This window comes from Thalassophryne amazonica, chromosome 1 (genome assembly GCF_902500255.1).
Source record: "Thalassophryne amazonica chromosome 1, fThaAma1.1, whole genome shotgun sequence".
Lineage (NCBI taxonomy): Eukaryota > Metazoa > Chordata > Actinopteri > Batrachoidiformes > Batrachoididae > Thalassophryne > Thalassophryne amazonica.
The window spans coordinates 135,508,872-135,533,857 of NC_047103.1; the positions used below are offsets into that span (position 1 = coordinate 135,508,872).

A 24,986-nucleotide genomic window follows, 5' to 3' on the forward strand; every position below is an offset into this window, starting at 1 on the left:
GCAACATGAGCTGTTTTCAGCTCTGTCTTATACGAAACAAGTTCATCAAGTAACTTTAAATATCATACAACCCAAAAAAGAGGCGAGCTGAAGAAAACTTAAGGAGTACTGAGAGAGCATCATGAGGTAGAATCAAGCCAAGCACAGAGAGATCCTGTCTGTGTGCGAAAGGCTGCAGAGAGACGTGTCTGTGTAGGGAGGGACGGGCGCTGTGTGCGACTGGCCAATCACAGAGCGTGAAGACAGTCAGTTACCCCATGAAAATTTTCCTTCAGCATGAGCACAGATATTGATGAGTGTTACTCGTATCACGCTCATGCTCGTCAAAAATGCTTTATCCGTACTGGATACTTGTCTGAAATGAGTATCCGGCTCAACCCTAGTATCAACCCCGATTTTTTGTTAAATTATGAGTCAATCAACAAGACATTGACGTCCCTCCAACGTTAATCTCCTGATGTTTCAGCAACATCAGAATATGACACTGATATCATCTCAAAATGTGAACAGGTTCCTTACATGTGTTTTGATCTACACTCAACAAAAATATAAACACAACACTTTTGGTTTTGCTCCCATTTTGTATGAGATGAACTCAAAGATCTAAAACTTTTTCCACATACACAATATCACCATTTCCCTCAAATATTGTTCACAAACCAGTCGAAATCTGTGATAGTGAGCACTTCTCCTTTGCTGAGATAATCCATCCCACCTCACAGGTGTGCCATATCAAGATGCTGATTAGACACCATGATTAGTGCACAGGTGTGCCTTAGACTGCCCACAATAAAAGGCCACTCTGAAAGGTGCAGTTTTATCACACAGCACAATGCCACAGATGTCGCAAGATTTGAGGGAGCGTGCAATTGGCATGCTGACAGCAGGAATGTCAACCAGAGCTGTTGCTCATGTATTGAATGTTCATGTCTCTACCATAAGCCGTCTCCAAAGGCGTTTCAGAGAATTTGGCAGTACATCCAACTAGCCTCACAACCGCAGACCACATGTAACCACACCAGCCCAGGACCTCCACATCCAGCATGTTCACCTCCAAGATCGCCTGAGACCAGCCACTCGGACAGCTGCTGAAACAATCGGTTTGCATAACCAAAGAATTTCTGCACAAACTGTCAGAAACCGTCTCAGGGAAGCTCATCTGCATGCTCGTCGTCCTCATCGGGGTCTCGACCTGGCTCCAGTTCGTCGTCGTAACCGACTTGAGTGGGCAAATGCTCACATTCACTGGCGTTTGGCACGTTGGAGAGGTGTTCTCTTCACGGATGATGCGAAGGAGATGTGTTGCACTGCATGAGGCAAATGGTGGTCACACCAGATACTGACTGGTATCCCCCCCAATAAAACAAAACTGCACCTTTCAGAGTGGCCTTTTATTGTGGGCAGTCTAAGGCACACCTGTGCACTAATCATGGTGTCTAATCAGCATCTTGGTATGGCACACCTGTGAGGTGGGATGGATTATCTCAGCAAAGGAGAAGTGCTCACTATCACAGATTTCGACTGGTTTGTGAACAATATTTGAGGGAAATGGTGATATTGTGTATGTGGAAAAAGTTTTAGATCTTTGAGTTCATCTCATACAAAATGGGAGCAAAACCAAAACTGTTGCGTTTATATTTTTGTTGAGTATATTTGTAATTTTGTCAGAAACTCCTTTGAAAACGCATTTATTTATTTATTCACCCAAAGCAGCAGATGTGTTGCTTGTTGACTTTTGCATTTATCATAATACATCGAATGTTCTGTTGAATACTTTGGTGAACATCTATGTTGCTCAAATTTTTATTTTCGATGTTGAATCAGTGGCAGATTTCAGCATGCTTTGCTGCTCTTTAGGTCAAGGATATTCAACTTGTTCCACAAAGGGCAGAGAGGGTGCATGTTTTCTTTGCAACCACCCACTCCACCAGGTGATTTCACTGATTAACATCACTTTGAGCAGATGGAATCAGTTCATCAGTGAAATCACCTGGTGGAGTGGGTGGTTGCAAAGAAAACATGACCTTTTCTGGAATGAGTTGAATACTCCTGCTTTAAGTCATGAACACAGAAAATATACAATACACAAATGAAACATCATTGAGACAAAATCTACTTTATCCAAATGCAGTACCACTTAGTATCTTCTTACAGTCCTGGCACTAGAGTTTTCCTTTGTAGCTACTACATGCCCCATAAACCATCACAAAAGTTAGGATGTTTTGAGTTGTCTTAAAAATAATACAAACAAAAAACTTGTAGTCTTTTAGGAAATAGATATCCTTGAACTTAACCCAGTCAGGCATGAACTTAACCCAGTCAGGCATTAACTTTTACCTCTGTAGGCCAAAACCTCAGCACGGACAATGTTTTTGATAACAGATATCCTTGAACTTTTTCCCTGCATGAGGAAACACTACAAGCACCAAGCACAGCTTTAAGCTTTGTAGACCAAAACCTCTGCCCTTTTTTATGCACAACAAACAACCCTACCTGCAGCAGATCCCACAATACACCCAGTAGGTGCAAACGTACCTGACAGGATGAACCCCTCTACCTACAGGAGATTCCGTATAACTGCAACACAGAATGTCACTGTTCTATGACCTAAATAGAGCCAATATCTCTGCAACATCTGTTTTATACCTGTGGGTCAGCCAGACGGGTGTGGTTGGGTTTGAGGTAGTAGGTGATACCCTGCATCGCTCCAGGCAATGTAGCGCCACGCACGAGTAGCACAAATAGCATAACATATGGGAAAGTAGCAGTCAGGTACACCACCTAGAGAGACACAGTATTCAAGAATAAGGTGAGGAGGGCATCAACATCAATACAATGTGTTCAAATAAGGTGAAAATTCTAAAAGGCAAAACTATGGAATGCTGTGATTTTAAAACCTGTTGACTTGATGATATGTATTGGTGCCATGTTTCACTGCATCAACATCATACCAAACCACACAAACAGATAGCTGGTCCATTTCCACCTCCTTAAAACAGCTGCCTATCTGACCCAGTCACTAAATATGTGGGTGCCCCTTTGCTCTTTTTTAAACTGATGGGGTCATCAACACTAAGTCACTACACTCCTTGCTGGACCGTGCTGAGAGCAGCATGCTGCATGACCAGTATGTCATAGTTGATGTTCCCTCACAATGCAAGAGATACTCCTGAATGGTGTCTCCTTAAGTAACCATTTGTTTGACATAAAATTATTCCAGTGGTGCACAAGTATAACTTCAGTGAGACCTAATACCAAAGACAATCATATGTGTGCCAAAAACAACAGCTGCACATTTCTTTGGCACACATTTGCCATTCAATAGCATTTCTTACTGAACTCCACATTATATTGAGAATGGGCACAGGTGGTCATGAAATGGAAACCTTGTGTTTTGGAAACAAGTGCACTAACCACGTGCTCCACTACAAGATTTAGATAAGGTTTCAACACGTCACAATTTGCTGTTGATGATATTTCTTATCTAAAAAAAATAAATAAATAAAATAACACCTGCTGTGGTTTTGGTCTGGGATAAGATTAGATTAGACAGAACTTTACTGATCCCTTGTGAAGACTCCCTCAGGGAAACTGAGGTTCCAGCAGCACTGTATAGCAGCACACAGGGTAAGAAGCACAGAGAGTGTGAAAAGTGAAAGTAAAAAAGAAAAACAGTTTGCAAATAGTACACAATATAAATACCAGACGTACTGATCAATACTGGTTTACTGGCTACTACTGTTCCTCTCATTCCCGACATTTGTCTTCCTTTTATTGCTCCTCCCCCGAGTGAGGAGTTGTACAGTCTGATGGCCTGAGGGACAAAGGAGTTTTTCAGTCTGATGGTCCTGCAGTTGGGAAGGAGCAGTCTGTGGCTGAAGAGGCTCCTCTGGTTGCTGATGATGGCATGCAGAGGGAGCATGCTGCTGTGTGCCACTGCATCCACCACACTACAAAATCACTTCTGGACCTGGAAAGCAACTATGCAGGCAGTAAGGCAGGCATCTCCAGTTGCTGGGGTCTTCATCACTGAGTCACCTGCATGCTGGATCGTGGCCAAATTGTCATAACTGACATTCCCTCACTAAGTCAATGACAGGATGCAACTGTTTCTTCCCTTTGTTTGATACAAAGTCATTCTGGCACTAACTAAGGATCCTCTGAAGAGACCAAGTTCCAAAGACATCCTTATGTCCCTGGTTAGCATCCAAGTCTCACAACCATAGTGTGGGACAAGAAGAGATACCCCTCTGATGGCCGATTCCAAGAGGTCCTTGAAAGCCTGGACCTTATTCTTTTTCCAGGACAATCACAAACCCAGACACGCTGACTCCTCTCTCAGCTTTTCAAGTGCTGCAATCAGGGCATCCATTGATTTCACAAATACCATGGAATCAGCCACAAAATCAAGGTCATTAAACCTGTCCTTGCTAACAAAGGTGCCTAGTGTAAGTCTAAAGATCAGCATTCACATTCAGTGGTCAATGGTCTCCAGGCAGGATCCAAGTTCAATTATCAGGATCAAAGGTTAGGAAGACAATCAAACAAGAAGTATCAGGAACAAACACCAGGATCAGGACCACAGGTCAGCAGTCAGAAACAAAACTGTGCAGTCAGGATTACAGTCACTGTCAAAGACAAAGGTGAATGTTGAGGGTCTCATGATTGTTTATCAAAATGTACTTTAGTTCAGATCAAGATAATAATCCACAAGTGGTTACAAAAAAAAAAAAAAAAAAAATGCATTAAAGATTAAGTGTGTGTGCCACTAAAGTGGAATAAGGACTGGATGGGTCTTAAATTAAAGGCGGTGTTGGTGAAGGTATGTTTTGTTGTATTTGTACTTTTGTTTACATTCTATACATACTACATCCTTTGTACATATTTACTTTTTTATTATGACATTGACTGCCGGTAGTTTCCAAAAGGAATTTTGTTATGTGTTGTCATAATGATAATAAAGAACTCTATCTACCTATCTTGTATGTATATTAAGTAATCGTATGCTGACACAGGTACAGGATCAGTTTCTGTCTAAACAAAATAATAGTTTCAAACACAAGAAGTTGAACTTCTATATATTTTTCTTTGCCCTATTAAGTAAAAAGGTTTCTATCTCATGCTGTGTGATGATACTGGTTAGTTTCTGCTCACCTTTCCGGTAGATTTCACCCCCTTCCAGACACAGAAGTAACAGATGATCCAGACAACAGCTAGGCACAGGGCCAGTTTCCAGCTGATTGGTCCGAGCTCATCTAAAGTGAGGGACAGACGGAGAACTTCCCGCCTAGGATACACACAGTTGTTAATGTTGTTCACCCTCACTGGGTTATACCTGCATGATCAATACGTTTGCACAAACATTCGTAAAACCGGCCAACTAAATGTGGAAATTCACACTCACTCCCAAAACTCCATGACAGGGGAAGTAGCGTTTTCAGACAGGCTGCTCCCATTGGCTGTGTAGTTGTGGTGATCAAACAGGTAACAAGCTTCTACAGGAGAACAGGCATAAAAAAAAAAAAAACACACACACAGTGCTTTCAGTTTTTTAAATAGTGACCAACATTTTGTTAACTCATGTGCCAACATTAAATCCAAACTAAGGGCCCGGTCCCACTGGGGAGAGGATTAATTGCGCATGAATTGAGTACACAAATTACGGGCATTCGTTGTCGTCCGCAACAAAAATGGCCAAAAACGACAAATGTCCCAGTATGAATTACGGATATATTAATAATGTATAGCAAATATATGATGAACAATCACAGTTGTATAACGCATGTAGTGAGGAAACGGATCCGACGCACTGCGATTATCATGGCCGTATTACTGGTGTATTATGAATGCATCGCGCACATGTTGCGTGTGCACGGCATCTGCATTGCGGTCATAAAAAAAAGCGCACTCGGGCCGTCGGCATCGCTATTCACACCAACAATACAACTTCTGGAGCATTTGCTGGACTTGGACAAGTTGATTGTTAAAGTGCATTGACACAAGACTGCCTTTTCCTCACGACACAGGTCGTGATGTGTCGTGCTGGAGAGTAAATTGGTCTTTAACAGGTGCAGACAGGATGCCAGAGGGGCGCTGGTGCGTGCTATTACACACAGAGAATTTTGAAATGTTCAAAAAAATCTTTCACGCACAAATGTCGTGTTATGTGGCGTCATCTAATCTCAAACGCGACATGCAGCTCAAGTGGAGTAAACAAGCAGTGAACAAAGCGAGTGGTGACGTCAGCAGATCGCATTAGAGCGCAGCTCATCTGAAGGATTATAACAAGTTATAAACATAAAAATAAATGTTTTAACAGCTGCACACAAGAAGGAAAAAACACGCAACTGTTTTATCAAGCCCTGACAATGTAAACAAGTCAAATAATTACCTTTTTAGATGGCTCAAAATGCTTTCTGCAGCTTGTTAGGCCATTCGTGCGTGCATGCACGCGCGCACGAACGGCTCCAGTTGCAGCTTCTTCTGTGATTCAGGAGGTGATTATAGCCGATTTCAACAGCCAATTTGCAGAATTAAATGATTAATCCACCACAAAAATAATTATTTTATATACGCAGCATCCAGCTCAGAGCGCGGCGTCCAGCTGTGAACACAGTGCATCTGCTTTGCATCCGCTGCAAATCAGAAGCAAAGCAGACGTAATAAAAACGCTTTATTCGTGGCCAGTCTGTATGCAGTCGCTACAACTTATTTTAGTTTGTGATGTGGACATTATGGGCACGCAAAATATCTGTTTTACACACTGTCCCAGTCCGCTGCCAAGCTGCAAATCCCTGTCAGTTGCGGATATCAGCAGATGACGGCGAATATACAGCGCATAGATTGAATATGTTTGTGTATGTACTGAGTATGTATGGAGTATGTAAGGCAGATGTCATCCGCAGCCAAAATTTTGTGCAGCTCAAAAATCCTGGCAACAGAAAAACGTGCCTCTGCATATAATTGCGGATGTGCGCGGGTGTCGGCCGACTCATACAAGCATGTTTCATGCATATTGGGGATGTTAAGCGAATATGAGCCAATTTTGTGCGCAATCCATACGTAAATCCTCCTAAACGCCAGTGGGACAGGGCCCTAAGACAATTAAATTTGAAAAGGCACAATTTTATCACTTTCTGGTTTTCTGTTTTGTCCACACTATGTCTGTTTTTGAGGCTTTATTAAAAAAAAACACTTCCCAGTCGACACACATTTCAGAATGGGAAGTTACTAAAACACAGACTCAAACAGATGAGTTATGAGCAAGTTGTTTTGTTGTACTGTAAATGTTAATCTTTGCCTTGTCCTTCTCGTTAAAGTGTGGTTCATTACCTTCACCAAAGAGGTCATGTTTTCACTGCTGATTGTCAGATTGCCAGCAGAATGTTTCAAAAGGACATGAACTGATTACCACATGCGTCAGTGAAACGGCAAGCATAATACTGTTTTCATGGAGCTAAATCCAGGCCAAAAGTTTTGCAATCTGAAAATAAAAAAAGATTGAAAAAATAAATTTAGAAACTGAAAATTCAATATTTGTTCTTGAATTTTATAATCATTTAAGAGGTATTATCAAAATAAAAATAAGTGTAAGATATATATTTTTCAGTTTAAATAAATTTTTGATTCAGCTCTGTAATTATTTTGATCAAATAATTTATTTTCATTCATATTTCTTTTTTCACCTTCACATCTTTTTTTCACTTTCAGATCTTATTTTTTCAGTTTCAAACTTTTGGCCCCGTTCTGGCGTGGGAGGGTGTGGCTTTGATTGAGAGGGGCGTGGAATTGTGAGTGACAGGAGAGGAATCAGTCCTCACATGATGTTGCTTTCAGGAAACGTGGGTACTTTGACAGATAATGACAACACTTTCTCTCCACTGTATTGTCTTGATACCTGTAAATGAAGTGATGTTAACGACAAAGATGTATGATGACAAAGATAATATTACAAGTAATTCTAGACCACCCTTGTTCATTTTTGATGTTTAAAAACTGGAAAATATGCAAGATTGTAAAGTTTAACACCTACACTTAAAAAAAACCTATGTGTTCCAAATTCACACAAGACTGTGAACGCAGCGCAGCATCGCCGCATGAAAATGAGGCAGGTCGCTCATTTTACAGGTTGCCAGCAGTTATTGTACATCAAGGGGTGGAGTGTTACGAGCTTTCTAAGAGACACACAGAGAGACCTGGCTCAGCAGATCTGAAGGAAGCTCTAATATGACCAGAACCAAGCAGACCGCCTGTAAATCCAAATCCAAAGCCGCCCGGAAGAGCACGCCGGCTACCGGCGGTGTGAAGAAGCCTCACTGTGACAGGCCCGGCACTGAGGCGCTAAGAGAGATCCGCTGCTACCAGAAATCCACCGAGCTGCTGATCCGCAAGCTGCCCTTTCAGCACCTGGTGAGAGAAATCGCTCAGGACTTCAAGAGTGACCTCCGCTTTCAGAGCTCCGCTGTGATGCGCTGCAGGAGGCCAGCGAGGCTAACCTGGTCGGCAGCTTGTGGATCAGCAACTCAGTGGACTTCTGGTAGCGGTGGATCTCTCTCAGCGCCTCAGTGCCGGCCCTGTAACGGTGAGGCTTCTTCACACCGGCGGTAGCCGGAGCGTTCTTCCGGGCGGCTTTGGATTTATGGGCGGTCTGCTTAGTTCTGGTCATATTAAGTTCACACTGTGAAACTGCCGGCCACTTTGTTACATCGTAATTAAATTCACTATCCGTTACAACATACGGATCCACTGAACCAACTGCTATACTTCGATCACAATGAACAGCTTTATCTTGAGGGTTTAAAACCTCATAATAAGCTTTCATTCTCTCTATTTTCTTTCATGCGGCAGCTGCGTAGTAATCCACGATGGAGACGGGAGCAGAGTCATTATCTATCAAAGTACCCACATTTCCTGAAAGCAACATCATGATCAAAATAAGATCTGAAAGTGAACAAAAAAAGATCTGAAGGTGAAAAAAAGAAATATGAATGAAAATAAATTATATGATCAAAAAAATTACAGAGTTGAATCAAAAATTTATTTTAACTGAAAAATATATATCTTACACTTATTTTTATTTTGATATTTTTAAATGATTATAAAATTCAAGAACAAACATTGAATTTTCAGTTTCAAAATTTATTTTTTCAATCTTTTTTTATTTTCAGATTACAAAACTTTTGGCCTGGATTTAGTTCCATATGTTTTCACTGCAGTGTGTGTGTGTGTGTGTGTGGACAAGATAAATCAAAATAGCAGGAAGGATTTCCTTCAAAGTTGGTGAGAATGTTACCTGCACAGATATTAAGAGGTAAGTAGTTATGTGAAAAGGTCAAAGGAAAACATGGTCCAAAAACATCCTTTTTCAGGTATAACTCAGCAACACAAAGCCTACATGGATCAAACCTTTTGGGAATATTGCTTTGATAGCTGTTGGAGGTGGTTAGATTTTGGAGTTGTTTGGTTTAAAGGTCAAGGACAAGAAAAACATGGTCCAAAACATATTTTTTGTGTGCATCTCAACAGTCCAGGTGCCCAGATGGAAGGAAGGAAGGAAGTAAAAAATATGGATCATGAAAATATTTGTGACTGATTGGTATAAATAACTTCAAAATTAAGTCACACAGATATGGGGCCATAAATGTAGCAATCATATTGACAACCGCATGTAGACAGACACTTGTGTGTCTGTCTACATGCAGACACTTGGGTGTCTGTCTAGGATCTTACTGCGTGGGCTCAGGAACACTTCGGAAAACCATTGTCAGTTAACACAGTTCGTCGCTACATCTACAAGTGCAAGTTAAAACTCTATCATGCAAAGCGAAAACCATATATCAACAACATCCAGAAACACTGCCGCCTTCTCTGGGCCCAAGCTCATTTGAAATGTACAGACGCAAAGTGGAAAAGTGTGCTGTGGTCTGATGAGCCCACATTTCAAATTGTTTTTGGAAATCATGGATGTCGTGTCCTCCGGACAAAAGAGGAAAAAGACCATCCAGATTGTTACCAGCGCAAAGTTCAAAAGCCAAGCATCAGTGATGGTATTGGGGGTGTGAGCAAATATTTGCACAAAAACAATAAAGTTTATCAGTTTGAACATTAAATATCTTGTCTTTGTGGTATATTCAATTGAATATAGGTTGAAGAGGATTTGCAAATCATTGTATTCTGTTTAAATTTACATTTTACACAGCGTCCCAACTTCAATGGAATTGGGGTTGTAATCTTTTTGATAAAATTACCCATTATATTATTTCTGATTACCATGTCAGTCAATATAGTGTTTCACACATCTGAAATGCTGAATGCTATCATGACCTGACAAAATACACTTGTTGAATGAATGTTTGCAGTGTTTTTCGGTGATATTTTAAATCCGCAATGCTTCCCGTCAGATACAATTAGACATTCAGTTGTGTTGTAAATACACAGCATTGTAGGGGCACAAGTCTTTTGAAATGAAAAATTTGTTGGATCTAATTATTCTATTTGCATGTTCAGAACTGGCTGGAATTTTGTTAAAGCAAAACAGAATAAAATAAATAATTCAAAGTTTGTAATGTTTTTTATCTATTGTGGAAACCATAACTTGAGCCAATTTTATTTAAATATGATGCACACTTCATATTTCAAATTTTGTTATATTTATATTTTATTTGTTTATTAGTCATAAATCATGTTAAAAACAAGTTGATATGGGATGGATACAATGTGAGACTCAGAGAGTTGATCACTATAACACCGTGAGACAGAGTGTAAATGTAAAGTAACATACAGTAACTTTAATCTGAGCCTCAGAGAGCTGATTAGACACTTTAACCCCGTGAGACAGTGTGTAAATGTAAACTAACACACAGTAACTTTAATCTGAGCCTCAGAGAGCTGACCAGACACTTTAACGCCGTGAGACAGAGTGTAAATGTAAACTAACATACAGTAACTTTAATCTGAGCCTCATAGAGCTGGTCAGACACTTTAACACCGTGAGACAGTGTAAATGTAAACTAACATACAGTAACTTTAATCTGAGCCTCATAGAGCTGGTCAGACACTTTAACACCGTGAGACAGTGTAAATGTAAACTAACATACAGTAACTTTAATCTGAGCCTCATAGAGCTGGTCAGACACTTTAACACCGTGAGACAGTGTAAATGTAAACTAACATACAGTAACTTTAATCTGAGCCTCATAGAGCTGGTCAGACACTTTTAACACTAACTCTTTTCATTAAAGGTTTGTCATTCCCATCAGATGAATTTATTATTCATTTATTTTTTTTGACTAGTTGCGTGACATGAAAAATAAAGGTGGTTGACAAATATATTTTGTCTCCTCTCGTCTGATGACATTAGCAACAGTACGCATTTGCAGGTTCTTTAACATACATTTTAGTACTTACCTGTTGTGTGTTTTACAATAGTCAGACGGCTGTGAGCTCAGTCCTCCCTCAGCAGAAGAGAGCGGAGCAGAACGGCTGTTGTTGCCCAAGAGGAGAAAAAAAGTCATTTATCTTCAACATGCAAGAACACAGACAGTGTGGAGGAGACATGAAGCGCACCACAATTCACTTATGGTTTTACTCAAACAACTACTTAAACAACTAATTCCGGACAGTTTGTTGATATTAACGGTAACTGTCATTTTTACAGAGAGAAAATATCACACATGACATATCTTTTAAAGGAATGTGCTAAATTCTGAAGGTTTGAGCTTTTAACAGAAACGTGTCGAAAGGCATTATGGGAAATTCAAATGTCTCTTTCGATCACACCCCCCCCCCCCCCCCGTCAGAATGCATCAAACACCGCCATCTACTGGATGGGAGTGCGAATAGTGGCCCGTGTTAACAAATATACATTTATTTGTAAAAAGCAACACACACGCTACAGTAACATATGTGTTGGTTTTTACAAATGAATAAACCAACCAGTGAAGGAGACTCATTTTTCCCATAATGCCTTTTGGCAAGTGTGTCTGTTAAAGCTCAAATATTAACAATTTAGCACATTCCTTTAAAAGATATGTCATATGTGTGATATCTTCTCTCCGTAAAAATGACAATTACCATTAATATCAACAAACTGTCCGGAATTAGTTCTTTATGAGTAAAACCATAAGTGAAAATTGTGTTGTGCTTCATGTCCCCTCTCACTGTCTGCGTTTTTGCATGTTGAAAGTAAATTACTTTTTTTTTTCCTTTTGGGCAACAGCAGCCGGCCCGCTCCACTCAATTCTGCTAAAGGAGGTCTGAGCTCACAGCCGTCTGAGTACGTAAGACAGAAGCTCTGGCTCGTTGTTCGTTTTTGGGTTTATGATCGCTTTTAATTTTACTCAAAATTCTCAGTGGTGCTTAAACTCGAAACTGGCTTATCAGTAGCAGACAGTACTAAATTTCTGTGTGCAGTCTTACAGAGCAGAAATTTTAACACTTCACACCATCTTACATCCATCGGTGCAAGCAGAGAGAATTCAGGAGGAAGACAACCACAAAGGATTCAAGGAAGAGACCACAGGTGTGTTTTATATCATAGCAACAAAAGAATGTTGTTGTTTTGTATTAATGAGAAACATGACTATATTTTGAAACATAGCTCCAAATTAGTCACTTCCTTGTAAATAGAAGAAATGCTTAGAGCAGAGGTGACAACAGTGGCGGCTGGTGAAAAAAATCTGGTGGGGCAGGTTGTGCCAATAGATTACCTTGCCTAGTCCAGCACAGGCATTCAAATGAACAGTTGGAAAATGACTACAATTACACAATAATCATTTAATGTCCTCCTCAAAATCAGCAGTTTCACAGATGAAGTTAACCATTTACAGCTATATTAGGCCTCATTTATACTTTGGAAAGGAACAGTATCAAATACAACAAGTTCTTGAGCAAGGAACATTTCACCATATGACACCAATCCCACACACAGAACACCAAATTGTACTGCACTGCCATTATCTTCAGCCAAACAGATCACAGGTTTCACAGTGACACCGACCTCAACAGAATAGAAAATATCACCAAATTTAGACTCTTCCAAAATATGGGAAAAAAAATATTCCTCAATTGACAAAAGAACATTATGTACATACGACAATGTTCACATCGCCTTCCGAGAGAGAGAGAGAGAGAGAGAGAATGAGAAAGTGAGAGTGTATGTTTGATTTTGTGTGTGAATGAATGAGTTGGGGGGGTTCTAAAATGAGTGGGGTCTGGGGGACTGAGTGATTAGTGTGCGCATCGTGCGCCAGGCTGCAGGTCAGTACTTAAATGCAGCAGTTCTGCGTGTGTGTGCCAGGTTGAAAAAATGATGGGAGGAAAAACAACAAGTCAAAGCTTTCTCTTTGACCCCCCCCCCCCAAAAAAAAGCCACCACAATAAGGCGGGCGCCTTAATTATATGCACCTGCACGTTGATTACATACACTACACTTGTGTGCATCACACAACTTCCCAAAAATAAAATTAAAAAACCCCACAAGATCCACAAACGCAAAATCAGCCCACCTATAACAATTTGAGAGCACATATATGTGTGTGTGTGTGTGTGTGTGCGTGCGGATAATGTATATATTACACATTTTAACAACCTGAGCGCCCCCTATGGGCCAGTTGCCACTGGATGACAAACTGATTCCAGAAAGGGCCAAGAGGGTGCAGGTTTTTTTTTGTAACCACCCACCCACTCCATTAGGTGATTTCACTGATTAATATCACTTTGAGCAGATCGAATCACTTAATCAGTGAAATCACCTGGTGGAGTGGGTGGGTGGTTACAAAAAAAAAACCCTGCATCCTCTTGGCCCTTTTCTGGAACTAGTTTGAGACTTCTGGCTTAAACCCCTTTCACACCAGGCTGCGTAAAGTTGCATATGGTGTGTATCTATAACTTAGGAATGTCCAGTTGTGCGCAGCGGGGGGGGGGGGGGGGGTCATGGCTCCACAGGATGGCCTGAACATGCAGATGGAGTTGATACATTAGAAAAAGTCAGAATACCTTATTTCCAGTCGTTAATGGACTTAATATGATTTCTCTTATATGATTCCTCTTCTGGTTTATCGTTTTTCCTGTGCTGCGCTGCAGGTAGTGCACTCTGATTTCTGTTCTAAACAGTGGCCTTGGTGGTAAGGAGACACCTGGTATCCAGTCGACGACAAACCAAACTAACAGATCAAAGATAACCATTAGGAACAAGAGACATTCTGAAAAAAAAAACAAAAAAAAAACAAAAAAAAATCTATAAGGGAAGCCCTTTAAAATGAAAGAAAATGTCAACAGAGGTGTTCAACTGTAGACTGGTGGTTTCCTGTTTGTTCACAGCAGCTGTCACAATGAGGCCATGTGGCCAGAGAGTACAGAATATAACACCCGCGGTGCACAGACACAAACTCTGAGTCTGCATGGTGTGGATGTTTGTATTCAAATCTGCTACTCATTATGAAATATGACCCCATATGCAATCGGAAACAAGGTGCGCAATTTGTTCACATATCAAAAACCTCGTCTCCTCTGGATTTGTCTGGGTTGTAGCACATTAAGTCACAACATCCACCACTACTATTTAATAATTGTAATAGAGTCCAACAAATGTTTTATGAGAATGCAGGATTAAAAAAATAGCAGTGTTTCACATGAACTTAACTTGCTGAATTTCCTGCTGATACACGAAGCATCTTTACAAATTGATTGACTTCTCTATACTATAAAAGCGGTACAGTGAAGCCCCATTCTCACTTTTATGGATGTCTATCCTGGAAGGTTACAGTCTGTAACTTTGACAAACTGGCATGTGAAGATCATGGTTGTCCAAGATCGTTATCTCGTATATGATTTGAATGCATAATGCACCAGACTTGTCTCATGTGACGTGCACAAACAACTGCATCACCGGAGTAGTATAACTTTCACACAACCTTGGCATTACCAAAACACTCAAAGCATGTACACAATGTTAGGGGATATGACTTACAATCACAATCTTCAAAAAATGTTACATACTGATGTGGACAGTAAAACTCACCTAAACCATCATCGTATGTATCGAACATTTGTGCTCACTGGACAAAAGCAAAAGTCCCAGTGCTTTTGTATGGTTTCCATGGAATAAACACTGTATATAACAGATTCTGTATAACAGACAAAACGTCCTGTCCCATTGCAATGCATTTCCATTAAAAAAAAACCCTTGTATATACAGAACAGAGCAGTCTGGACGTGCCCATAACAGAGGTACGAAATTAAGCTCAGCACTGACACTCGCTGATTCGAGGAAAGCGGGTACCATATATCCTTGATTAAAACACCGGGCGTTTATTTTTTCAAACCGTGCTCAGACATGGAACCCAAACGAGGCAGGGCGTAATGCAAGGCTGGTGATTACTAACAAAATACTGCTTGCTGCCTACACTGTAATATGGTGTTAAGTTTTACACATATATCTGGATGTGACGAACCAACCTGCTTTAGATCATAGCCCTCAGCAGGGCTGCGAACCTAGGCACCTGCTAAATTAGAGACCGCCAAGGGATTTGTCACATTTACGTTTTCACTCCTTCCTCTCCCGTCATATGTTAAAAGTTTTTGCATTGTGCATGCTGATTACAATACGTTTGGCAGAAAAGCCCACAATATGTCCAACTTCACAACAAGGAGTCAGAAAAAGAAGCTCAAATGATCTGCACTCATGCAGGAAATTGTATGTGCTCTATCATTGGTGGAGGTTGATGATTGTTTTATATGTACAACAGATTTTGTCCATTTATATACATGTAACAGATTTAGATTATAACGGAGAAATCAGCTGGTTCACCTGAATCCATTGTATACGAGTTTAACTGTATATTTTTGAATATGGCTGAGTTTTCCAATCGCAAACTTTACATTTTTCTAAATAGATGATTCATGTTGTTTTTCCCTTCTTTCGGTCCTTCTCCAGTTTTACCTCGTGTGGCAATGTTTTGGCATTAAGGGAGGGGCCTTGATGGGAGGGTCTGCAGAGACAGATTGGCATGTAATTAGATTTTGGGGGCTCAGAACTATTTAAAGACAATGATATCTGTCGGCAGCCCCCCAAGATTCTTCATGCAAAATTACAGAAAAAGAGAACAGTTTTTTTGCAATTAGTTTTTAAGTATAAAAATGGCCACTTTTTGCCATTAATGTGCTACAACCGCACATGCTCATGTGAGCACCTATCTATTGGAGTGCACAACTTTGCAGCCCACATACAGCCCTGACATTATTTTCAGTGATCCGAACAGGGTTTTCCGGTGCAAATACATTTTTCAACATGTTTCAATACCAATATTTTCTTTTTTAGTCAAAGTTTTTGTCTTTCAATACCAAAATGTAATTTCAGTATCAAAGTTAGCTGTCATTGTTCTGGTTCCACAGTGACCTTCCTGGAATTTGTATCAATGAAAGTGAGCATGGGGCTTGAGTCTCAAGTTTTTCATGTATGTACGTATTTAGTTACTGACCAGTGTTCCACGTGTTGTTGCAGTGAGACCAGGGCAGCTCAGCCTGGAAGCTGTAGGACAGGTAGAAGACAGCCCATGCCAGGACCACGATGTAATACACGCACCCGTGCAGGATGATCACCTGACTGGCATAGCCCAGACCTGCAGAGACAAACACAGTATGAGATGGCCCAATCTCAACACCTTGTTGATGGAACAGCACGTTCTGTTTTATCATTATAGCTTTCAATAAACTGCATGGCAGATAAATACATGTGTATTCCCATTCTCTCATTAGATATATAACATACTTTTGTTTGCATTCCCATTCAACTGTCTCATGAAAGTATCTATTTATTGGAGTGCGTGACTTTGCAGCCCACGTACAGTTATCTTCATTAGAGATGAATGGCTCTTATGAAGGCGATGCCTTCAGTGACTCTGAAAGCCATTTGCCTTGACAAGTGGCTGTTAATATCATCAAACTAAAGTCTTGTGGGTTTTTGCATAGGATTTCAACATTCATTTCGAGATACTGTGGAGAAGCATTTATCTGCGTGTGTGTAAGCAGCAGATTTTTGTGATTGTTTTTTTAGGGGCTCTCAAGTGTCTGCAGACACAGATGTTCTAACAAAGTATCACATGGTGCTGTGCTCCAGGACACGACTGTTGTGCAAATGGCCCCGTCACACGGCATACGACGATTCCTGAACGAAGGATAAAAGTAAAAAAGTCACAATTCGTGAGAGATTTCAACTGTCAGTTCCACTGTGAGGAACATAGTGAGGAATGGAAGACCACAGGCACAGGCCAAAAAAAATCTCAGATAAGCTGAAGCAAAGGATGGTGAGAACAGTCATAGTCAATTCACAGACCTGCTCCAAAGACCTACATGATCTTGCTGCAGATAGTGTAATGCAGAGGAAGGCTTTTCTGCGTTCACGCCACAGAGTCGCTTGCAGTATGTTAAAGTACATTTGGATAAGCCAGCTTCATTTTGGAATAAGGTACTGTGGACTGATGAAACTAAAATTGAGTTATATGGACATAACAAGGGGCGGTATGCATGCCTGAAAAAGAACACAGTATCCCAAAAAAACACTTGCTACCTACAGTAAAATTTGGAGGTGGTTCCCTCATGCTGTGGGGCTGTGTGGCCCCACAGCAGGGCCCCATACAGGTAAGATGTACAGAATGTGGCTTGGCATTGTCTTGCTGAAATAAGCAGGGACGTCCCTGAAAAAGACGTTGCTTGGATGGCAGAATGTGTTGCTCCAAAATGTGGATGTACCTTTCAGCACTGATGGTGCCATCACAGATGTGTAAGTTGCCCATGTCATGGGCACTAACACACCCCCATACCATCACAGATGCTGGCTTTTGAACTTAGCGCTGGTAACAATCTGGATGGGCTTTTTCCTCTTTTGTCCGGAGGACACAATGTCCATGATTTCCAAAAACAATTTGAAATGTGGACTCATCAAACCACAGCACACTTTTCCATTTGCGTCTGTCCATTTGTGCTCAGGCCCAGAGAAGGTGGCATTGTTTCTGAATGTTGTTGATCTATGGCTTTCGCTTTGCATGGTAGAGTTTCAGTGGTGTCTGAGGGATCAAAGGTCACGGGCATTAAATGTTGTTTTTTTGCCTTGCCGCTTACATGTAGAACGTTTTCGAGGTTCTCTGAATTTTCTGATTATATTATGGACTGTAGATAATGGAATCCCTAGATTCCTTGCAATTGAACATTGAGAAAATTGTTCTTAAACTGTTGGACTACTTTATCATGCAGTTGTTCACAAAGTTGTGATCCTCGCCCCATCTTTACTTTTATACCCAATCATGACACTCACAATTAGTGTTCTCAGTTCCCAAATGCTTACTGAGTGTTGTTAGAAGGAAAGGTGATGTAACACAGTGGTAAACATACCACTGTCACATTTTTTTGAAACGTGTTGCAGGTATCCATCAAAATGAGCAAATATTTGCACAAAAACAAAGTTTATCATTTTGAACATTAAATATCTTGCCTTTGTGGTGTATTCAATTGAATATAGGTTGAAGAGGATTTTCAAATCATTGTATTCTGTTTTTATTACATTTTACAGAACGTCCCAACTTCACTGGAACTGGGGTTGTACAACGTTCTGGAATGGCCATCTCAGTCCCCAGACCTGAATATTATTGAAAATCAGTGGTGTGATTTTAAGTGGGCTGTCCATGCTCGGAAACCAACAAACCTGAGATGTGTTGTAAAGAAGAATGGTCCAAACGACCTTCAATCAGAATCCAAAATCTCACTGGAAGTTATAGGAAGCATTTAGAGGCATTTATTTCTGCAAAAGGAGGATCTACTAAATATTGATGTATTTTTTTCTGTTGGGGTGCCCAAATTTATGCACCTGCCTAATTTTGTTTAAAGAATTATTGCACAATTTCTGTAAATCCTATAAACTTCATTTCACTTCTCAAATATCACTGTGTTTGCTATATGATATACAGTATTTAACTGAAATTTCCGATCTGGACAACCAATGATTTATAAAAGGAAAATAATGAAAATTATCAGGGGTGCCCAAACTTTTGCATACAACTGTATTATCCCTCTTGTATGGCAAACGTGTACCATGGAACTATGCTTCCTCTCCTTATATTCATATTACTAGCAACGGAACAGGTCTTGGCCTCACTACATCTAAATTTGGGGTCTGTTAGTGAAGCACGGGTCTCACTGTCAGCAACCACCTTAGTAATTTCTGTGTCCCTGTTGATTTACTGCTGGTGAATTAATGCCTCAGGTGCAGGTATTTCCGACTGACTGATTCTGCTCTTTTGCTCTCTGTCTGAGGCACTGACAACACCAATGACAGATATTGGCCCTGCACCCCAGGGTGCCGGACTAACGTCAGGAGGCCTGTTGCATCAATTACTGGAAGCTGTCCATCTGGGAACCTACCAGTGCTGGACATGGACACCTATGGATTAAGGACCCAAGATGGACTGATTTTTAGTTTTACTTCAGGACTCTGTTTTAGTTGCTCTTCTGCTTTTTTCCCATTTCTGTTTTCCATTTGTTGTTTAAGAAATTCTTGTACAATCAGTAAAAACTTTGTAACTGTTAGAATGGCCTCAGCAGTGGGTCACCCCTCTGAGTCTGGTCTGGTTGGGCTTTCTTTCTCATTATCATCAGAGGGAGTTTTTCCTTACCACTGTCATCTGTGTGCTTGCTCGAGGGGTTGGTAAGGTTAGACCTTACACATGTGAAGTGGCTTGAGGCAGCATTGTTGTGATTCAGACACCACCACAGTTCTGGTGCTGTTAGATCGCAGTGCTGCATTTGATACTATCATCATATTCTACTCGATAGGCTGGAGAATCATTTTGGGATTAGTAGGAGTGACTTTGCATGGTTGACGTCATACCTGACCAGTCGTTCTCACTGTGTTTTGTACAGTAACACTACCTCTAACCTTAGTGACATGAAACTGGGGGTTCTACAGGGGTCCGTCTTAGGCCCCCTGCTTTTCTCCCTTTACATAGCACCCCTTGGGCACATATTGCAGCAACTTGGGATTACCTTTCACTGCTATATCATCAGTTATACATGCCAGTGTATAACTGATGATACTCAGTTATACACGCCAATAAGTGCTGGTAATCTCATCCATATAAAATCCTTAGAAGATTGCCTTGCATCAGTGAGAAGCTGGATGTCAAGTAACTTCCTACATTTAAACGCAGATAAGACTGAAATGATGGTTCTTGGTCCAGCGAGACACTGGCATCAATTTGACCAGCTAACACTTAGCCAAGGCTTGTGTGTCATATATCACACTGACAAAGTGAGGAACCTTGGGGTAATTTTTGATCCTACATTGTCATTTGATCTTCACATTAGAGATATTAAGAGGACTGCTTTCTTCCACCTGCAAAATATAGTGAAGATTTGTCCCATCCTGTCTATGACTGATGCTGAGACCTTGATTCATGCGTTTGTCTCTTCTAGACTGGACTACTGCAATGTTCTATTTTCTGGTTTACCACAGTCCAGCATTAGGGGTCTCCAACTGGTTCAAAATGCTGCTGCCAGACTTTTGACACGGAGCAGAAGGTTTGACCACACTGCACCCATTTTGGCATCTCTTCACTGCCTTCCTATCCCTGTGAGATCAGATTTTAAGGTTCTGCTACTAACCTATAAAATTGCTCATGGACTGGCACCTCCCTACTTAGCTGACCTAATTAAACCCTACGTACCTGCCAAGCTCTGCATTTTCAGGGTGCAGGACTTTTTTGTGTCCCTAGGGGGAATAAAAAGTCTGTGGGTCACAGAGCCTTCTCTTACTGTGCCCAGGTTCTGTCGAATGATATCCCTGCGTCAATAAAACAGTCGGAATCTGTAGAGACTTTCAAGTCCAGACTTAAGACGCATTTATTTTCCCTTTAATATGGCTAGCATACTAGCATAGTGTGTTACTATGCTTTTTAATCTTGTAAAAATTTTTTTTAATCTTTTAATGCTTCTTAATCTTTTAATTCATTTTATTAGGAAACGGCCGTGTGCTATGGCTTCAACTTTATCTGGATTCTGGGTTTTTTGGTGACGTTTGTGTGAAGCGCCTTGAGGAGACTTTGTTGTGATTTGGCGCTATATAAAATAAAATAAAATAAAATAATAAACCGACTTGAGTGGGCAAATGCTCACATTCACTGGCGTTTGGCACGTTGGAGAGGTTCTCTTCACGGATGATGCGAAGGAGATGTGTTGCACTGCATGAGGCAAATGGTGGTCACACCAGATACTGACTGGTATCCCCCCCCAATAAAACAAAACTGCACCTTTCAGAGTGGCCTTTTATTGTGGGCAGTCTAAGGCACACCTGTGCACTAATCATGGTGTCTAATCAGCATCTTGGTATGGCACACCTGTGAGGTGGGATGGATTATCTCAGCAAAGGAGAAGTGCTCACTATCACAGATTTCGACTGGTTTGTGAACAATATTTGAGGGAAATGGTGATATTGTGTATGTGGAAAAAGTTTTAGATCTTTGAGTTCATCTCATACAAAATGGGAGCAAAACCAAAACTGTTGCGTTTATATTTTTGTTGAGTATATTTGTAATTTTGTCAGAAACTCCTTTGAAAACGCATTTATTTATTTATTCACCCAAAGCAGCAGATGTGTTGCTTGTTGACTTTTGCATTTATCATAATACATCGAATGTTCTGTTGAATACTTTGGTGAACATCTATGTTGCTCAAATTTTTATTTTCGATGTTGAATCAGTGGCAGATTTCAGCATGCTTTGCTGCTCTTTAGGTCAAGGATATTCAACTTGTTCCACAAAGGGCAGAGAGGGTGCATGTTTTCTTTGCAACCACCCACTCCACCAGGTGATTTCACTGATTAACATCACTTTGAGCAGATGGAATCAGTTCATCAGTGAAATCACCTGGTGGAGTGGGTGGTTGCAAAGAAAACATGACCTTTTCTGGAATGAGTTGAATACTCCTGCTTTAAGTCATGAACACAGAAAATATACAATACACAAATGAAACATCATTGAGACAAATCTACTTTATCCAAATGCAGTACCACTTAGTATCTTCTTACAGTCCTGGCACTAGAGTTTTCCTTTGTAGCTACTACATGCCCCATAAACCATCACAAAAGTTAGGATGTTTTGAGTTGTCTTAAAAATAATACAAACAAAAAACTTGTAGTCTTTTAGGAAATAGATATCCTTGAACTTAACCCAGTCAGGCATGAACTTAACCCAGTCAGGCATTAACTTTTACCTCTGTAGGCCAAAACCTCAGCACGGACAATGTTTTTGATAACAGATATCCTTGAACTTTTTCCCTGCATGAGGAAACACTACAAGCACCAAGCACAGCTTTAAGCTTTGTAGACCAAAACCTCTGCCCTTTTTTATGCACAACAAACAACCCTACCTGCAGCAGATCCCACAATACACCCAGTAGGTGCAAACGTACCTGACAGGATGAACCCCTCTACCTACAGGAGATTCCGTATAACTGCAACACAGAATGTCACTGTTCTATGACCTAAATAGAGCCAATATCTCTGCAACATCTGTTTTATACCTGTGGGTCAGCCAGACGGGTGTGGTTGGGTTTGAGGTAGTAGGTGATACCCTGCATCGCTCCAGGCAATGTAGCGCCACGCACGAGTAGCACAAATAGCATAACATATGGGAAAGTAGCAGTCAGGTACACCACCTAGAGAGACACAGTATTCAAGAATAAGGTGAGGAGGGCATCAACATCAATACAATGTGTTCAAATAAGGTGAAAATTCTAAAAGGCAAAAATGGAATGCTGTGATTTTAAAACCTGTTGACTTGATGATATGTATTGGTGCCATGTTTCACTGCATCAACATCATACCAAACCACACAAACAGATAGCTGGTCCATTTCCACCTCCTTAAAACAGCTGCCTATCTGACCCAGTCACTAAATATGTGGGTGCCCCTTTGCTCTTTTTTAAACTGATGGGGTCATCAACACTAAGTCACTACACTCCTTGCTGGACCGTGCTGAGAGCAGCATGCTGCATGACCAGTATGTCATAGTTGATGTTCCCTCACAATGCAAGAGATACTCCTGAATGGTGTCTCCTTAAGTAACCATTTGTTTGACATAAAATTATTCCAGTGGTGCACAAGTATAACTTCAGTGAGACCTAATACCAAAGACAATCATATGTGTGCCAAAACAACAGCTGCACATTTCTTTGGCACACATTTGCCATTCAATAGCATTTCTTACTGAACTCCACATTATATTGAGAATGGGCACAGGTGGTCATGAAATGGAAACCTTGTGTTTTGGAAACAAGTGCACTAACCACGTGCTCCACTACAAGATTTAGATAAGGTTTCAACACGTCACAATTTGCTGTTGATGATATTTCTTATCTAAAAAAATAAATAAATAAAATAACACCTGCTGTGGTTTTGGTCTGGGATAAGATTAGATTAGACAGAACTTTACTGATCCCTTGTGAAGACTCCCTCAGGGAAACTGAGGTTCCAGCAGCACTGTATAGCAGCACACAGGGTAAGAAGCACAGAGAGTGTGAAAAGTGAAAGTAAAAAAGAAAAACAGTTTGCAAATAGTACACAATATAAATACCACGTACTGATCAATACTGGTTTACTGGCTACTACTGTTCCTCTCATTCCCGACATTTGTCTTCCTTTTATTGCTCCTCCCCGAGTGAGGAGTTGTACAGTCTGATGGCCTGAGGGACAAAGGAGTTTTTCAGTCTGATGGTCCTGCAGTTGGGAAGGAGCAGTCTGTGGCTGAAGAGGCTCCTCTGGTTGCTGATGATGGCATGCAGAGGGAGCATGCTGCTGTGTGCCACTGCATCCACCACACTACAAAATCACTTCTGGACCTGGAAAGCAACTATGCAGGCAGTAAGGCAGGCATCTCCAGTTGCTGGGGTCTTCATCACTGAGTCACCTGCATGCTGGATCGTGGCCAAATTGTCATAACTGACATTCCCTCACTAAGTCAATGACAGGATGCAACTGTTTCTTCCCTTTGTTTGATACAAGTCATTCTGGCACTAACTAAGGATCCTCTGAAGAGACCAAGTTCCAAAGACATCCTTATGTCCCTGGTTAGCATCCAAGTCTCACAACCATAGTGTGGGACAAGAAGAGATACCCCTCTGATGGCCGATTCCAAGAGGTCCTTGAAAGCCTGGACCTTATTCTTTTTCCAGGACAATCACAAACCCAGACACGCTGACTCCTCTCTCAGCTTTTCAAGTGCTGCAATCAGGGCATCCATTGATTTCACAAATACCATGGAATCAGCCACAAAATCAAGGTCATTAAACCTGTCCTTGCTAACAAAGGTGCCTAGTGTAAGTCTAAGATCAGCATTCACATTCAGTGGTCAATGGTCTCCAGGCAGGATCCAAGTTCAATTATCAGGATCAAAGGTTAGGAAGACAATCAAACAAGAAGTATCAGGAACAAACACCAGGATCAGGACCACAGGTCAGCAGTCAGAAACAAAACTGTGCAGTCAGGATTACAGTCACTGTCAAAGACAAAGGTGAATGTTGAGGGTCTCATGATTGTTTATCAAAATGTACTTTAGTTCAGATCAAGATAATAATCCACAAGTGGTTACAAAAAAAAAAAAAAAAAAAATGCATTAAAGATTAAGTGTGTGCCACTAAAGTGGAATAAGGACTGGATGGGTCTTAAATTAAAGGCGGTGTTGGTGAAGGTATGTTTTGTTGTATTTGTACTTTTGTTTACATTCTATACATACTACATCCTTTGTACATATTTACTTTTTTATTATGACATTGACTGCCGGTAGTTTCCAAAAGGAATTTTGTTATGTGTTGTCATAATGATAATAAAGAACTCTATCTACCTATCTTGTATGTATATTAAGTAATCGTATGCTGACACAGGTACAGGATCAGTTTCTGTCTAAACAAAATAATAGTTTCAAACACAAGAAGTTGAACTTCTA

The 24,986-nt window shown here is 40.7% G+C and overlaps 1 protein-coding gene across 1 annotated transcript in view; it reads right to left on the reverse strand.

The window, feature by feature from the left end:
• Nucleotides 1-24,986, reverse strand: part of LOC117514692 (sodium- and chloride-dependent GABA transporter 2-like) — a 98,860-nt gene that overhangs the window by 37,423 nt on the left and 36,451 nt on the right. Inside the window, exons 5-8 of the mRNA XM_034175258.1 lie at nt 20,474-20,482; nt 5,405-5,492; nt 5,155-5,287; nt 2,647-2,781 (exon numbers count right to left, since the gene is read on the reverse strand). Coding sequence (XP_034031149.1) covers nt 2,647-2,781; nt 5,155-5,287; nt 5,405-5,492; nt 20,474-20,482 — 365 coding nt within the window. The remainder of the gene's footprint in view (nt 1-2,646; nt 2,782-5,154; nt 5,288-5,404; nt 5,493-20,473; nt 20,483-24,986) is intronic.